General features: G+C 32.7%; 1 protein-coding gene across 3 annotated transcripts in view; it reads left to right on the forward strand.

Annotated features, from left to right (window-relative positions):
* LOC114330071 (AP-1 complex subunit sigma-2) overlaps window positions 1–18,932 on the forward strand; it is a 72,567-nt gene that overhangs the window by 36,722 nt on the left and 16,913 nt on the right. The window contains exon 5 of one of the 3 annotated variants that reach the window (XM_028279381.2): window positions 5,712–14,062. The exons of the other annotated variants lie outside the window; for them this stretch is intronic. Coding sequence (XP_028135182.1) covers window positions 5,712–5,756 — 45 coding nt within the window. The 3' untranslated portion in view covers window positions 5,757–14,062. Of the gene's footprint in view, window positions 1–5,711; window positions 14,063–18,932 lie in introns of those variants that run through there. 3 annotated transcript variants of the gene reach the window in all.

Below are 18,932 nucleotides of genomic sequence, written 5' to 3' on the forward strand. Positions count from 1 at the left end.
TTGGTCGCTGAATCGAATGCGACTAGTCGCGATTACTCAAAATATGTTCTTATTTTGTTAATAACAAAATAATTGTTTATTCGCCGAAAAGCTCGAAATAATAAAGCTATATACAGCAAGTTTGTAGTTTTTTTCATAGTATTTTTATACGCTAAATCTATTGCCACTAGTCGGGATAGCTTAAACCACGTTCCGACTTTGTTATTAATAAATTATTGCAAAAATAACAGTTTATAGTACGTTTACTCACGATTTTTGCTCTAAATTAAAAAAAAGCCACTTTGATTCACATGACATTTGGCATACACGTACACGTAGCTAACATGTCAAACAAAACAAGTGATATTGTGCCGATGTGTGCTTTTACCCTGGGGGTGAGTTTCACCCTTAAAAAGAGACTTTTAAAATAAGTCAGGAAGTGGATAAACTGATTAATTCTAAGTAACTTTTGTTCCATACTGTTTTTTCACTAAGTTAATACTTTTCGAGTTATTTGCCAGTGAATATGTTCATTTTTCAACAAAAACCCCACGTTTTTAGACGGTTTCTCGCAATAACTCAAAAAGCAACTATTTTTTTTAAAAACATTTTCTTATATAGACTCTAGCAAAAATATAGACTATAAAAAGCGAAAAAAATGGTGTATGTATGAGGTCCGTAGACCCAGTAGAAGCGGAGTTGTAGCTAATGAACAACAGGCTCATATTTGTCAAATTCCAAATCGAATATTTCATCATAAGATAACCAAAAAATGAAGCACTTCTTGAGGAAAACTCATTACAAGTTTTTTAAAGCTTTTAAGAAAAACTTTATTCTTGTTTTTTGAAAAAGTATTTACTATCAAAAATAAGCAAGTTACGCTCAAAATAAGGTTGGTCCCTTTTTGTCAAACAAGCGGAAACATCACCCCCTAATTATCATCTCAAATGAAATTAATCGTTACCGCTTCACAAGTTGCTTTACTTATGTTGTATTTATATGATCTGTAAGTTTCATCAGTTCGAAAGTGCTTATAAAACCACCAAAAACGTGTTTTTTTTTTGTTGAAAAATTAACATATTCACTCGCAAATAACTCAAAAAGTATTGACTTAGTAAAAAAAACTGTATAGAACAAAAGTTGCTTAGAATTAATCAGTTTATCCAATTCCGGACTTATTTTAAAGGTTTCTTTTTTCACCCCCGAAAAGGGGTGAAAGTCACCCCCAGGGTAAAAGCACACATCGGCACAATATCACTTGTTTTGTTTGACATGTTAGCTACGTGTATGCCAAATTTCATGTCAATCCAAGTGGTTTTTTTAAATTTAGAGCAAAACCGTGAGTACACGTACTATAAACCGTTATTTTTGCAATAATTTATTAATAACAAAGTCGGAACGTGGTTTAAGCTATCACGACTAGTGACAATCGATTTATCGTATAAAAATACTATGAAAAAGACTACAAACTTGCTGTAGATAGCACATTATTTCGAGCTTTTCGGCGAATAAACAATTATTTTGTTATTAACAAAATAAGAAAATATTTTGAGTAATCGCGACTAACCGTATTCGATTCAGCGACCAAAAATACACCAGAGAAGACCTTAACACTATCAATTTCTTTACAGGGCTTCTAATAATACCTGAAAAATACCTAATTTTACCATAATTTGTTAATAACAATGAAACGCACCATATTTGGGCTTCCAGACCACTTCCATTGGATTGAGGGACCCAAAAAACCCCATCAAATCACGGCGAGCTAGAATTTCCCACGGGACCCCCTATGTTGCGACTAGACTTATTGTCGACTTAATATTTCTATTAAATTGTACCCCAAACCCGCTTGTATTCATGTATATCAATTATTTCTTTTAGAGTTCATTGCATTGTCATCAATGACGTTTGTACATCACTACAGTACGATCAACTGCTTAGAAATTCCCTAACAATAAATATGACTTATTTTCAATAGCATAAAATTCATAAACAAATTAGTACTCAAAAAACAGTACTTTATAGTAATTATCATTGAAAAAACAGTATGTCAATTCACCTTTAATTTATGAAGTGCAAATGACAGAAACTGTTCATTTCTAACTAATTATTTCCAGAGTTACCATGTATAATTTTTATTAATATCACCTAGTTTTGTCTAATGCCAACAAACCTTAAATAATAATGTGAATAAGTAATGACTTATTGTATTTCATAAACAAAAAAATACAAAAACAGCTCGATCGTTGTTGTAAGGAACTTGTGTCCATTAATTCAATGTTTTGGCAGACAGCGTAATAATGTATGGCCACTGATATTAGTCTAAGAGCTAGTGAACCCTCCGACTAACGGTCTTCCTGTATGCCTAGAAATTTGTCTAGTGATAATTCATAGCACACCAAGGCTAAAAACCATGACCTGGCAGGCATCGGCCGTGCACGTGTATCTACCAAGTGAATCGAAAAGTGCAAATTTAGGGGGTAAAATAAACTTTCTCCTGTAAAGTTTAAATTTAAGTATGTGTTTGAGTAAGTCATTTAGAAAAAATGTGTACAATGACAGGCGATTCTGAAGAGCATAAGACCTTGCCAGGCGAGGGGAAAGATTATGGGTTTTTCCTAAAATTATTTTTTTTGCATTGAACAAAGTGTTTTTAGGTTTTTTGAATCATTCTAAACAGAAAAGGTCTTTGGTGATTGTTCTCTTAGGTTAATAGTTTTTGTTATATAAGCGATTAAAAATTTTGAAAATTGCGAAATCGGCCATTTTTAACCCTAAATCGGACATTTAACTAAAAATTTAAATGTTGCCAAGGTAGGTAGATATTCTTTAAACATTGATTGATGAAATCCCGAAGAGTGTTTTGCATAACAATATCGAAAACCCCTTTGTTTTTTAATTGCTAATCAAGCGGGCGCGACACTGTAGTATAAGTGAGGACGTTTGAGTTTGCATAAATTCATTATCTCGAGAAAGTGCAAATTTAAAGAGAAATCCTCAGACAGGTCGATTTTTATTCTTAAATTAGGACTTTTTGGCATGTATATAATACTAATGAAGTCATCCGTCTGGGCGTGATGACGTAATCGATGATTTTTTTTTAAATGAGAGTAGGGGTTGTGTGATAGCTCATTTGAAAGGTTATTTAATTTTCTATTCAGTAATATACACATTAACATAATTATTTATACAGGGTGTACAAAAATTTTCTTTTTTTAAATTAATTTAGACAAAAAGAAGAAAAAAATTGTTTGTACACCCTGTATAAATAATTACGTTAAGGTTTATATTACTGAACAGATAATTAAATAACCTTTCAAATGAGCAATCACACAACCCCTACTCTCATTTAAAAAAATCATCGATTATGTCATCACGCCCAGATGGATGACGTCACTAGTATTATATATATGCCAAAAAGTCCTAATTTAAAAATAAAAATCGACCTGTCTGAGGATTTCTCTTCAAATTTGCCCATTCTCGAGATAATGAATTTATGCAAACTCAAACGTCCTCATTTATACTACAGTGTCGCGGCCGCTTGATTAGCAATTAAAAAGCAAAGGGGTTTTCGATATTGTATTGCAAAAAACTCTTCGGTATTTCATCAATCAATGTTTAAAGAATATCTACCTACCTTGGCAACATTGAAATTTTTAGTTAAATGTCCGATTTAGGGTTAAAAATGGCCGATTTCGCAATTTTCAAAATTTTTAATCGCTTATATAACAAAAACTATTAACCTAAGAGAAAAGTCACTAAAGACGTTTTCTGTTTGGAATGATTCAAAAAACATAAAAAAACTTTTTTCGATGCAAAAAAGATAATTTTAGGAAAAACCCCTAATCTTTCCCCTCGCCTGGCAAGGTCTTATGCTCTTTAGAATCGCCTGTCATTGTACACATTTCTTCTAAATGACTTACTCAAACACATACTTAAATTTAAACTTTACAGGAGAAAGTTTATTTTACCCCCTAAATTTGCACTTTTCGATTCACCTGGTAGATACACGTGCACGGCTGATGCCTGCCAGGTCATGGTTTTTAGCCTTGGTGTGCTATGAATTATCACTAGACAAATTTCTAGCCTTACAGGACGACCGTTAGTCGGAGGATTCACTAGCTCTTAGACTATACCAGTAACTGAAGTTGTTGTTTGTTACAGCGTATTGCAGTAGCTTTGAATTTAATTATTTCAATGTTTAGCACTATTTCCCAAGCTAACTAATAAGCAGAATAACTAACTGTTAAATTACCCAAAATCACAAAATTGGATGTGTTCGTTAGATCTATCTATATTATTAATTTTTAAATTTTTTAATAAAATATATTAACACATATCACTAGTGTTTTATGAGCTACTAAAGCAGTAGCCATTAGGTATATTGTGACAAATAATAGTTACTTTTGTATTTAAATTGAATAATTCAGATTTATCCCTATAATTGATTATTTTTGCCGTTATAGTATTTGATATTTCCCTATACATACATACTAATTCGACAATATAGCATATCTATGCGAAAATTTTAACGTCAAAATTATATGACGTGCATTTAACTTTAATGGAAATAAGATTTTTCTTGTTGCTTCTTTCATCATCGTTGTTGTAAGTTTTCATTGCCAAATCTGCGTTTTGGTATAATATAAATCTCTACAAAATATCTTGTAAGAGGTATTCTGTACACGTCTTCTTTTTCAATGAAGGAAAAGTATGTTACACTGTAAAATTTTAATTAACTTAAAAAAAAACGATTACAAAATGATACATTTTTCGTGCAGTTTGCATAACAAGACCCTTTTGAATGATATTTACATGATCAATGCCTGTTAATATTTAGATTAATTTGTTTTTGATTGCTATATTTTTTAATTTCATAATTTTTGCATAAAGTATAGTAAGATAATGCACAACTGCAATAATTTTTATTCTCATATTGACAGTAGCTTGGAGTTTTGATAATGAAAAAGTTGATTTTTTTTATTTATAATGCAGAAAGATTTTCGCCTTTTTATGTTAGGCTTGGCCAGATGTATAATAAGGCGAACGAACTATTTTTTATGTACTTTGTTCTGAAAGAAGACTATAGATAAATATACAGTAAAAAACAATATATTTATTAATCACTATATTATTTAAAGCTTGTATATGATGATAATGTACAGAATACTTCGACTTTGGAAACTTTATACGAGTCGTGTTGTGTAAGTAACACCGTTTTGAAATTCTGCCGATACAACGCTATGGTGGAGGCTCGCGCATAACCACTGTACCTACTCAGACGCCATTGCGGTAGCTTTATAGTGCCTATCACGTGCTGTTTCAACTAAATACGCATCTCAGAAGTCAGCGCCACTATGAACTATGACGAAAATAGCTTTAATATAATATCACTGTGTTGCAATGGCTATCAAATCAGGCGGCAAAGTTGTATGGCGACAGAAACAACAGCTTCATGTTTAATATGAGAAGGCCTTAATATTGGTAACACTTATGTGAGAAAGTAAATAATTGCGTGGTATTAAAATATATCATGTAAATATAAAAACTTTACTTTTTAATTTATATATTAAAACGGCAATTACTTAAAACGCAGGCATCGTATATAAGTTTCTATTCGAAAAGTTCGGAATCATGTAGTTTTTTTTTGTATATCTTTTAAGCATTTTGAAGCATACTATCCTCTTAACTAGTTAACGTTGTTTTTAACGTACTTTTATAATTTTGTTAAGGACGAAGCCGTAGAAGGCGCTTTAAGGGATATCGGTTTGCTGTAGAAAATTTTTTTTCCGCACAACTTGCCATTTGTGATTATTGGACCAGTGATTCCATAAAAATATTTTGATTATTTTTTAAATGTTATTCCTCTTTATATATTTTATACAGTAGATGATAAATGTAGTTAGTTAATTACTTATACTTAGTTGGCTTAAATTTGATATAATTACATTAACTCTGATTACTAGTTAAAAAGTGTGGCCTTCATTATATTAAAATTTTTACATTTTATTTGAGTAACAATATACTTTATATTTAACACATATAATATTGCTTCATGGTGCACTATATAGGTAATAAGGTAGAGAAAGTATAGTTTTTTAATATAATATATTTATATTTTAACTGTTTATCTCGGTTTAATTTCTTTTTCTACTGTTCGCACTGAACTTATTAAACTATCTATCTAACTCACTCTACCATTATATGACAATTACTTGTCAATCTATAATTGCGGTATCTACCAAAGTAAATAGTACCGAAATCTGAAGAGCTGAAGAATTGCTCACAAAAATGGATTTTATCATAAATAGTTGGATAGAAAAATGGTCAGGTTTAAGATAGTCTTGAATGTACCCTTTGAATTGTCAAAGCATTGGAGTGTTTGTACCAATGATAAGGAGGGAATATCATTTGACCAGATAGTGCAGTTTTAGAAAAGAAATCTAGTAACTATAAATGAACTAGGTATCAGTATAAAACCGACACGTCGAATAATCAATGACCAATGAGTCGATAGCATGGTAGCTAATTCCTTCGCTAGGTAAGATCACTACTTGAACACACCCATCGCGGTTTAAATTCCTTGTAGCTCGTTCCATTTCCACCAAATAACATAAAAAAATACGGACTTAATTGAAACTTTAAATAATAAATCTACTAATTTTCACAATAAACTAGACACTTTTTGACTGTTAACAATTTGACATCCATTAATTGTTAATTTCTCATAGCCTACTTTAGGCTTGTTTATTAAACTAAGCCTAAAATGAGGATTTATTTATGAAAAACATCGCTAGTTGTTGACGTACCTAACTCTTTTATTATCCAACATAAGCAAATGAATCAAAAAACAAAATGTTAAGAAAGCCTAAGGCTACAATCGAGTTTTAATTTAAATCACGTGTATTTTTTAGTATCTACAAAAAAATCTTAATTTTGTTGTAAATATTTGTTTTATAAAATACAGGGCCGGCGTATCTCAGGCAGTAGTATGCTTGACTCGAGTGTTGGTAGGCCGGGGTTCAAATCCCACCGCCGGCAAGAACAACTCGACATTTTTAAAAATGTCTATAGGCCCCAGGTCGACTCAGCCTTGGGTAAAACCAGGGGTAATAACGGGCGGTTGAAGGGTAGCACTGGCCCTGTTACCTTCCTTGTATACCGTAGGTCCTAGATATAGCAGACTACCCTGCTATAATCCCAAAGCCGCGTCAGCGGTATAAAACGGGAGACTATTAGGTGTAGAATACAGAATCATTTAATTTTATTATAGAAAATTAAAAACTACAATAATAACGTTTAGAGATAAATAGAAAAGTTGCAGGTTGTTTTTCACTGACATAAAAATAATGAAAGAAATGCGAAAAAATTTTTTGTACTAATACATTATTATTTAATGTACAGTATCCTCGGACCACGGAATAGCAAGACTTTCTTTAACACCAACAACTGGATAAACATCTTGCAAGTCAGTTGTTGTCAGAGTGCTTTGTTGAAGACCAATATCGGTTTCATTAAGCCACTCGGCCTCATCATTTTCACGCACTAGGCAGAGAATCTCTCTCGATCTACCGTTCGATCGTCGCGTGAGGATGCGGAAACGTCGAATATTGTGCCTCTCTCCACTGCATTTAAAACGTTAGAATCAGTATGGTTGTATACTGAACTATGTGCTTTAGCTTTTTTATTTGTACACAAGTATAAAGCACTCAGCTGGCATGTAATTTCCAACAGTAGACGATCCTTCTGCAAGCTAGGGCAATAGAGGTTATAATCAGTCTGCTGAAACATACGTTGGAGTAATTTCAAGATACCGACGTAGAAGAAATGGACGAAACCTTTTGCCATCATGCTGTTGAGGCTTTGAAATATATATGCCACTGGACGACTGCAAAATCGCGCGATCATCATACTTCACCACCTGGTGATTTCGCGTTCGATTCGATTTTGTACGCGAAAATAAATACACGTTACGCCGCTTTTCTGTTAAGTATCGTGCGTTTGCCGAAAAAATAAATACACGTGATATATTACTATACCCCCCCCCCCATGTGATATTCCGTGATTTTTTATGGACCCTCCCCCTTTTCGAGTCTCAGTGATTAATGGACAGCCCTTATCAGAAGGTTCCAACTAGTTTGGTGCAATGATGGTTTTGGCCATCGACCATTATGAGTCAATTTTTAATTAAACTATTTAAAAAAAGCCTATTTATGTGGTGTAGAGATTGTATCTGAATAAACACCGTAATTAAATATCAACTTGTTTAAAACAGAGCTATTGTATGATATAAACAATCAATGTTTTATGAAAATTATTCAGATTTTGGTTTAGTTTCGATGTACCTCGTTTTCAAAATACTATAAATCATAAAAATTTATAATATAATACAAACCATAATATATTAGAATATATGAATCATGATTGCAATATTATGTGATTATGTCTCTACGAAGTATATCACATAAATATTTTATATTTTGAACAATTTGTAAAATGATTGTATTTGTGATTATATCAATTAGCCAATCTGCCAATTATTGTTATTAAGATGAAATTTACGTGGTAGTTTAGATTAAATGTATAAACGTAATGCTGTCTTTCTGTAGTAAATGTTTAATCCATTACTCTGTTAAGTATAAAAATCTTCCGTTATATCTTTACTTCCGCTATTTAGAGTATACGATATTTATACATATTTAAAATTTTAGACAACACGTATACTGTAAGATGTAATTGATAATTTGAATTGAATATTCATAATTAACTTTTTTAAACATCTAATCATGTTCTTAATATAATCTTCGTTTTAACAGTCTTTAAGTAGTTTAAAATCCTCTTGAATTTTCCTTTACTTAAGGTATATTTAAAGTCAGCAATAATTACAAAACGACAAAACATTAATATATTTTGAAATCTAGTAGAGAAATATTTTTATACTTGATAGAGGCAACAGGATCAGGTCTAGATCGGTATATTTTTTTGTTGAATGGGTTTTTACGTGAACTATTCAAAACAATTTTTTATTCAGGTATATGAATTTTTAGTTTAGTTAGTAATACCACTAATTTTTGCCTCTACCATATTTGCTAATATATTTATTGGCATTGTGAAATGACATGGTTTGCTTATAAGGCATGAGAAGAGAGGTGAAGAGAAATATAATATATTAGTATAAAAAGAAAGTTTCTTCAGAACAAAATTATATACAATAATTAGGAGAGCTTATCCAAGATCGTCCGACTAACATGAAACTTAAGATAAAGATGGTGTAAGAGAATTGCCAGATAACTAAATGACGTAACAAAGAAAGCAGGTATTTTTTCACACATTTTCCAACGATATTCCAAATTATTACTTAATATCTACTTGTAAATCTATGAATCCAAATTCTCGAATTATCCATTTACAGCAACGATTACCTTGGAACTACAATACATTTTTTACATTTTCCAGATCTGCAAACAGTTAATAATCGCTGTGAACCAAATCTGGGGAATATGGCAAATTGAACACTAATGTGTTCGTTGTTCTAATGGAAAAGTACCTTGTCTATTATTTTTGTATATAATATGGTGTCTATTATTTGGACTATTCTTTGGTTTCGGGAGTACAATGGTTACGATTCCCACGATGTCCTTTATCTAACGCTCCTCTACTCAACGTTTATTGAACAAAATTATGGCGTACTTTAATATTTGAGATACACACGATGTACTTTTTGATCATCTTCTATTCAATAGTAGCTTTTACCGTTCACTACGGTGTTTATTATTTGCGCACGGGCAGGTAGAATTAGGCAAGATAATTTTTAACCATTGAGAACTGATGATGGTATTAAAAAAATACAGTGAAATCTGTGTAAAAGAAATCGTATGTTTTCCATATGCCGGTAATGATAAAAGTTTTCGTCATGGATAAGATTCGGTGTTAGGCAGTGTCCACGTTGCTCAAGTTTCATTGTATTTTATCACGAGTCGCAGTTTTCACCATTGGTTACAAAATCAGAACACGTTACATTAGCAGAAGAACAACAAGGTTTTAGGTCGGGAAGATCATGCACCGACGCTATATAATGAGGCAGGTTCAAGAGCAATCGTTAGAATACAACAAACCGGCATACTTATGTTTCGTGGACCTTAAGAAGGCATTTGATAGGGTAAAATTAAAGGACGTTATCCATTTATTATACGCAAGAGACGTACCTCTAGGAATAATTAAAACGATCGAAAATATCTACCAGAACAACGCAATAAAAGTAAAAGTAGATGAAGAACTAACCGACCCAATTCAAGCTGTCAATGGGATAAGACAGGGAGACTCCCTGAGTCCTCTATTGTTCAACTTGATCATGGATGAAATAATAAAAAAATTAAGAACAAAAAAAGGATACCAAATGGGAGAAAAAAAAATTAAGATAATCTGCTATGCAGGCGACGCAATACTAATCTCTCAGAGTGAAGATGATTTACAACGTATGTTGCACCAATTTAATATAACCGCTAGAAAATTTAACATGTTAATTTCCCCAAAAAAGACTAAATGCATGGTTATAAAATCAAATCTAATAAGGTGTAAATTAGAGCTGGAGGGTCAGATAAGAGAACAAGTCATGGAGTTTAAATATCTAGGCATCACACTATTTAGCTAAGGAAAGCTCAAAACAGAATTGCAAGATCAGGTGAATAAAGCAAACAAAGCCGCAGGTTGCCTGGTTGCCTGAATGAAACAATATGGATAAATAAAAATATCGGAAGAGAAGTGAAAAGCAGAATTTACAAAACAGTCATAAGAACAATAATGACCAAATTATGAACAAAGACAAAAATAATGCTAGAAACAGTAGAGATGAAAACACTTCGAAAAATCGATGGTAAGACACTATGGGATAGAGCTAGAAGTGCAGATATACGACGGAGATGCAAGGTGGACAACAGAAGAGTAGAATGAAACGACCACATAAGCCGAATGACAACGAATAGAGTAGTACAGACTGCGAGAGACGGCTCCCCAATAAGAAGACGATCAGTGGGAGACCACGAAAACGATAGAATGACAACTTACTGGAGGCACATTGAAAAACAGACAGAGTCTTGTCTACACAAAAATAAGAAGAAGAAGAAGAAGAAGGTTACGAAATCACACGAGTCATCATTCACTTTTGAATTTTGTCACAAATACACAAATTCACACATCGTCCTGTATTACCATATTCAAAACTGATTCTATAAATAATGGTAAAGAAGGTTCCGCCCATTTTGCGCCTTCTCCGTATTAGGTATGTCGTTATTAAGAATCCCCGTAATTACTGGTCTGATTTCGATATGAAAGTGAACAATAACTCATGTTGGTATTTGTTTTTAATAATCGGTTTTTATGACCTTTTGCTTTTTCTTCTTCAGATTCCATGCCCTCGTCTGAACCAGATTTGCTCTCAAATAAAGTTATCTGTTTTTGTTAAAGTCAAAGCAAAGTAACAAAGATTACTTTCATACGCTTCTCGTTGAAACAAAAGAAAATTTAAGGACTTCAGGAGTGAGTACTTCCACTGGCAGTGATAACAGCTTGCAAACGAAGATACATACCTTGGATCACATTCCGCCGAAAATTGTGCCATTACTTCTCCACTATGTCGTGAAGCTCGGTAGAATGTCTGGTAGCCAGCACATGTCTCCCCATCTCATCCCAAATATTGCAATGGGATTTAAATCTTGACTACGAGCAGCTTAAATAAATTGCGTGATTTGAAACTCGTTAAGAAACTCAGTTACTATCCGACCAGTATGAGGTCGGGTATTATCATGCATAAATATTGCGTCGTCTTTTTGAATAATTATAAAAACAAAACGGTCGGTCTTCTAAAACCTATGCCAGGTACCTACGTGCAGTAAACGTCCAATTCTAGATGAAGACTAACTCCGTGCAAACATCAAAAGATATATCTCACTATGCACCATAATATAATGATTGTACGCCAAATGAAAATCGCTCTTCAATACACATTTGAACATTTCTCTCGCCTTCTTCTTCATGTGCTATCTCCTCTTAGAAGGTCGGCAACCATCATGGCAATCCACACTTTCCATACCGCTGTTTTAAAGAGATCGGCAGAAGTGCAGTTAAACCAAGCTCTCAAATTGTTTAACCAGGATATGTGTCTTCTTCCACGACTACTTCTACCCTGTATTCTTTCTTGTATTATTAACCGTTACAAGTTATAAAGCTCGCCCCTCATGACATGTGCCAGATATTGAAGTTTTCTAACTTTAATTATATTTAAACCTCTCTTTCTTTTCGTATTCTTCCCAACATTTCGACATTCGTGACTCTATCCACCCAACTTATTATTAATATTCTTCTGTAGGCCCATAACTCGAAGGCTTCTAGTCTGTCTGAAACATCTTTCTTTAATGTCCAAGTCTCCAACCCATAGAATAAGAAGTCTTATCTTTAAAGAGTTTGTAATATCTCTGCTACAGAATACTTTTTTCAGTTTGTTGAAAGCATTTCTTGCCTTCTCTCACCTGGTCGTCGCCAAACTCATAACTCATACCCGTTTATATGAGCCGCTAGACAGAATTGCAATTTATCACAAATCAATACATTCCAATCAGTTATTGTCCAAGGCAAGTAGTGTTCTCGTGCAAAATTCAATCTGGCTCACTTGGTTTGAGATCATTTCGAGAAGAACAGTTCTCTGTTTATAACCTGGTCAATCCATAATATTAGAGATATATCGCAAAGACATTTTTATCGCACGCTAATAGCGGAATACGCTATTTTGACATGTATGCAAGCGCAGAGTGAATGTTACGCTAATACCAGATAAAGTGTCCCGCTATTTAGGTCGAAATAAGGGACGGTAATAACGTTAACGCTAATTTGACATTTGGGATGAAACAAAAATAATTTGTAGAATACAAATTTTATAAACTAAAAATTGTAAATTATCTTGTTTCCTGTGTTGAGAAATGCTTGTGTACAAATTTTGTCTACAATAGACTACTTTTTTTGCTTAGGATATTAGTTATTCAGATATTTTATATTATTTTTATACTGATTATTTATATGTATTGTTGGTTAAATTCATAAAATTAAAATGCATGTCAACCCGCTCAATATCCAAATTCATTTTTCAATAAAAAAACACTTACAGTATTCCTCAACATTAATTTCTGGGTTACATTTAATTCCAAACGTCGGTTGTCATAATAACGTTAAGCCCCGCCCCAAAACATTTGCGATAACTCTCTTGATGCCTGTGTTGAAATAGACCGTTATCCTTTATTTACATCTTGCCACGTTATTAACGTTAACCTTTGCGGTATCTCTCTATAGGGCTTTTCATTCACAGTCATTTGTTTCGAGCTTCTGTCATGTGTCACATAAAATTAATATATCTACGTCATACGTTATTCGTATTACCAATGATATAAACCAAAGACGTATGACGTAGATATATTAATATTATGTGACATATGACAGGAGCTCGAAACAAATGACAATCGATGAAAAGCCCTATTCTATTCTCAACAGACACCATTAACAATCGCATTTCAATAACTTCAATCTGTCTTTTCAGTTCGGTCTTTTTTAGACCAGGCTCCGAACTATGAAACGGTCGCGATGAAAACAATAGCATTTTCTATTTTATTAACACAAAAATTTACACTTTTATTATTTTACACTGTGAATATAACGTCGACGTAATTAGTAACAATTAACCTTTCTTGAAAATAATTTTTGGCCTTTTGTTTAAAAAGCAGAAACCTGTTTAGTTATAAACTGTTTGTTATTTTTTAGTGTTATTAATTTACAATTTTATACGGATTTAGAAAGTTGATATTTACATCAACATTAATATTATCTATATTATCTTTAATCAGTTGGCTTATGACTTTATTACTTAGTTCGCAGTAAAACTCACGCATTTAACACAACATTTTTAGAACTTATTCTGTTGCACTGCATTTGTAATTAATTGTCGTTTCTTTTCTAAATTTTGTATTAGTATTAGTATGTACTAAACATGTTTTTTAGTTGTTTTTTCTTAGTTTGTTTTAATAGATATGCAACTTCTTAATTTTTTTCTTTTATTAACACTAATCCCTGCAGCAATTGTGGAAGTATGTTTAGACTAGAAAAAAGTTTGTGGTAAAACTTGTATAGTTAGAGATATAAATACTTTTAAGAGAAATAGTCGGAAAATAAAAGTGAATCGTAATAAATTCTACGGTAGGTAGATATTTTGAAAAATTTCACTAATTTATTTACATATTCTTAAAATAAGTATTACATAATTGTATTAGGAAATAAACACCCATATGAACAATAAATTCTTGGTGTACATACAAAATCAAACGTTACCTTGGCATGAATTTTGCTCAAACGTCTTTGTGATTGCAGCCATACGTCTTTTACTTGTAATGACGTATTATTTCCTATGCGTATTATTTTAATCAACACAGTTCTTACGTTTTCAGTGGTTAACAAAAAAAAGGAATTATTTACATTTTCGAAATCAGCGGATGTACATGTACATCCATGAGTAATCTGCAGGCAAACTAATGTTTAGTATTTCCAATTGTTTTATAAGTATGTTGCAGAACGTTTAATTGCCGACTAGCATTTTTTGTGTGATGGGGAAATTGACTACAATAAGTTGACCAGCACTATCCTGTATAAAAAATACGATTGCATTTAAAACTCGATCAGCAAAATTCAAATTTCTTGCTCGATTTGGTTTCCTTAAATATATGACATTCCACTGTATAATTGAGCTCCTAGGAAACTGAGAGTAACATTAATTTTTATTGCACATCTACATATTCTCCCTTTCCTTCTCGTCAACTGTCAGTTACGATTACACAAGGAAAAACAAAAAAAATAATTTCCAAAAGATCATATACGCAGACTCCGTTTTTATTACCCACCGATGGTTTCCAGATACTACTCAAAATTATTCGTGAAAGTATATTAGTGATGCTTCCACTTCCGCTTATAGTGATGCCTTCTGTAATCATTTTTGCAAAGTCTGTAGTTTTCAGATGTTTAATTTTATCTTTTGCAATATTTTCAACCACACAATTACGCATATCATACATGCATAGATACATAATACAGTGATGAGCGCACTAATAACACAAAAGATGGAAAACATAATACATTTTGAAAAAAAGGAATGAAACTAGTAGAGGTGGAAATTATCGATATAAAAGTATAAATTAACATTACATTACATGGTTTCCTACCTTTACGTCTGTGACAGGAGTTTTTATAAAATTCTAATTTGTAACTCAAATTCTATGTATTGTGTTGAAATAGAGTAAGAATTAAAAGATAGAAGTTATTGAAGATATTAACAGGAAAAGCTTAACTCAGAAGAACAAATCAAATGGACAGAGAGACACTAAATCTCCAAGTGAGTATTCGGGATAGCTTCAATACACTGAATATTAGTTTGAGATATACACTCGCGATCATAAAAAACGGGTCACTCGATGAGTTATTCAAGTTAGATTTCTCGAATTTTCTAAACCTGTGGTCCGATTTGAGTGATTTTTTTAGTATTTTATAGCCTTATTCTTTAACAATATCGCCATAATAATATTGTTGCTGGACAGGTAAATGATCATTGTATACCGGGTGTAACAATCATACTGTGTTTATTCCTCAAAGTTCGAAACAACCCGTGGAATGTTTTAGCGTAGATAAAATATTGAAATTAAAACTCGATTGTAACCTGGGCTTTCTTAACATTTTCTTTTTTGATTTATTTGTTTATGTTGGATAATAAAAAAGTTAGGCACCTTAACAACTAACCATGTTTTTCATCAATACAGGGTGTTTCTAAATAAGTGCGACCAACTTTAAGGGGCAATTCTGCATGAAAAAATAATGACCGTTTGCTTTATAAACGTATGGCCGCAAATTATTCGGTTTCGAGATACGGGATGTTGAATTTTTTCTTACAAACTGACGATTTATTTATTGCTCTAAAAGCGGTTGAGATATGTAAATGAAATTTGGTAATTGTTAAGAGGTAGTTATGCCGCATTTTTGACATACAATTAAGAATTTTATATTCACCATTGGCGTGCATACGGGATGTATCTAAAATGTTTATACCCGTATGCACGCCAATGGTGAATATAGAATTATTAGTTGTATGTCAAAAAATCCACAATAACTGCATCTTAAAACCTATTAAATTTCATGTGCATATCCCTATTGGTTTTAGAGCAATAAATAAATCGTCAGTTTGTAAGGAAAATTTTAACATCCCGTATCTCGGAAACGAAGCATTTGCGGGCATATGTTTATAAAGCAAACTGTCATTATTTTTTCATACAGAATTACTCCTTAAAGTTTGTCGCACTTATTTAGAAACACCCTGTATTGATGAGGAACATGGCTAGTTATTAAAGTGCTTAACTTTTTTTTTATATCCAACATAAACAAATAAATCAAAAAAGAAAATGTTAAGAGAGCCTAAGGCTACAATTTAGTTTTAATTTCAATATTTTATCTATCCTAAAACATTCCACAGGGTGTTCCGAACTTTTAGGAATAAACACAGTATGATTGTTACACTCGGTATACAATGACAATTTACCGGTCTAGCAACAATATTATTATAGCGATATTGCTAAAGAATAAGGCTATAACATACTAAAAAATCACTCAAATCGGACAACAGATGTAGAAAATTCGAGACATCTAACTTGAATAACTTATCGAGCGACCTGCTTTTTATGATCGCGAGTGTATAAACAGATATATGGGATAATGAAATGGCAGAGACAAGGAAGAAAATGAGACCTGTTAATACAAAAATTGAAGGCAACTAGATAAGAACACTGGAAATAGAACGATATGAAAAGTACGACAAGGAGAGACGAAGAAGGGCGCCAACTCGAGACAGCTCGGGCTTTCTGGGCCGAGAATTTGAAAAGCTCGAGGTTTTGAAGTAACGAACGACAGGAAAGAAATACCATTTGATACAATGACCTAAAATACAAAAAAAAATACTCAATATTTACCTTAAAATATAGGAGTATTTTATAAAATCCTTTCACCGTGACAGTTGTCATACTTCTCCGATACGTCTAAAGGTAGGAAACTATGTAATGTAATGTTAATGTATACGTTTATATTGATAATTTCCATCTCTACTAGTTCCATCTCTTTTCACTACACAATGTATTATGCTTTCCATCTTGTGTGTTATTTTGCCGGTATTAGCGCTCTCATCACTGTATATCAAATTGGATTAATTTAAATTATGTGCCAACCATTTACAGAACGTGAATAATAAATACCATTTCGAGATTAAGATTTTGTTCTTTTTTTTTTCAGCAATAGGTGATTATACACTCTGCATCATAGTAAACGAGCCACCACCAAAATTTAGAAAATTTTATATTTTTTTGTATGTTTCTCAGTTTTTTTAAATTTGTTTTATGTTGATTAAATTAAATTAATTATCGTGTATACTAAGAAGCTAGCTTGAACATAAACCAATTCGCAAAACCTATTAAATCATATTAATAGGTTTACGAATCTCATTATTTACGAATCAACGAAGCTTCGCGAAATTGATTGTTTTGAGAACCATGTGAACTATTGTAGTGCTTCTAATATATCTTACTGTTACACTGGTCTCCTTACAGTGAATTGTATTGCTTAATAACGATGGAAAAATATCGAAAGTCGGTTCAGATTGTTACATTGCTGGAAAATGGAGCAAGCCAACGGGATATGGCAACACAGATGAATGTTAGTAGTTCAATTGTGCAGAGAATTTACCAACGATTTCTTGAGACCATATCTCATCAACAGCGACCCCGCACGCGTGTAAAAAGGAAGATAACAGTCAGAGAATATCGCGTTCTCACTTTTGCTGCATTGCGAAACTGGACATAAACTGCTAAAATCCCCCAAGGCCATATTCAGCAAGCCCAAGGACTAGTACTCTGCATTTCTACTGTTCGACAACGGTTAACAGAACAGCGTTGGATAGCTTGCAATACAGCAACGAGGCCATTACGTACTGCTGCTCACAAAAGACGCAGACATAGTTTTGTCCGTGAACACGTCAACTAAATAATAGACGATTGGGAAAAAGTGTTGGTTACGGATGAGTGTAGAATATCAATGTGTGGTAGAGATGGTCGAAATAAGGTCCACAGAAGGAGTACGTTATGCTGCCTGCACTCGGTCACACCGGGTTGCTTTTGATGGTGGCTCAGTAATGTTTTGGACAGGGATTTCTTTTGAGGCACACAAGGATCTCGTCTTGATTAAGAAGGACACATTAACAGCTCACCGATAGAAAACAGATATCCTACAACATCGTATAATGTCATATGCTGCGTTTATTGGTAATAGTTTTTTGTTAATATAAGATATTGCGATATCACACACGGCAAATATTGTAACATCGTGTCTTGAATATGTTGGTATTCCCAAAATGGACTGGTCTTCTCAAAGTCCAGACCTTCATCCTATTGAGAAAACATGGAGCTTTACTTCATGGACGTAAGACGTCGTATACTTGCTCCGACAACGCGCGAAGAGCTTCAAAAAGTTCTCATTTAGGGATGGACCACTTTCTCACAAAGGACATCAAAACATGATCAGTTCTATGCCAAATCGAATGATGAGTGGTATCCAGAATCGTAGTGGCAACACACATTATTGAAACTAGTGATACTTGCCTTTTCTTGGCCCTATAATTCAATTATTGCTATAACTGTAACTGTATTGATACATCAAAATTTTCATACATTCATTATTTTCTCAATGTTGTCCTTGTTTTTCATTTGTTTTTAATGATAATGTCTGGTTACGTGCTACAAAAGTAGCTGAATTAATACACAATAGATTTAATTTGATATAAATAAGAGAAAAATAAAAAAATCAAATTTTTTTTAAATTTTGTGAATGGCCCG

Source organism: Diabrotica virgifera, chromosome 2, assembly GCF_917563875.1.
Source record: "Diabrotica virgifera virgifera chromosome 2, PGI_DIABVI_V3a".
NCBI lineage: Eukaryota > Metazoa > Arthropoda > Insecta > Coleoptera > Chrysomelidae > Diabrotica > Diabrotica virgifera.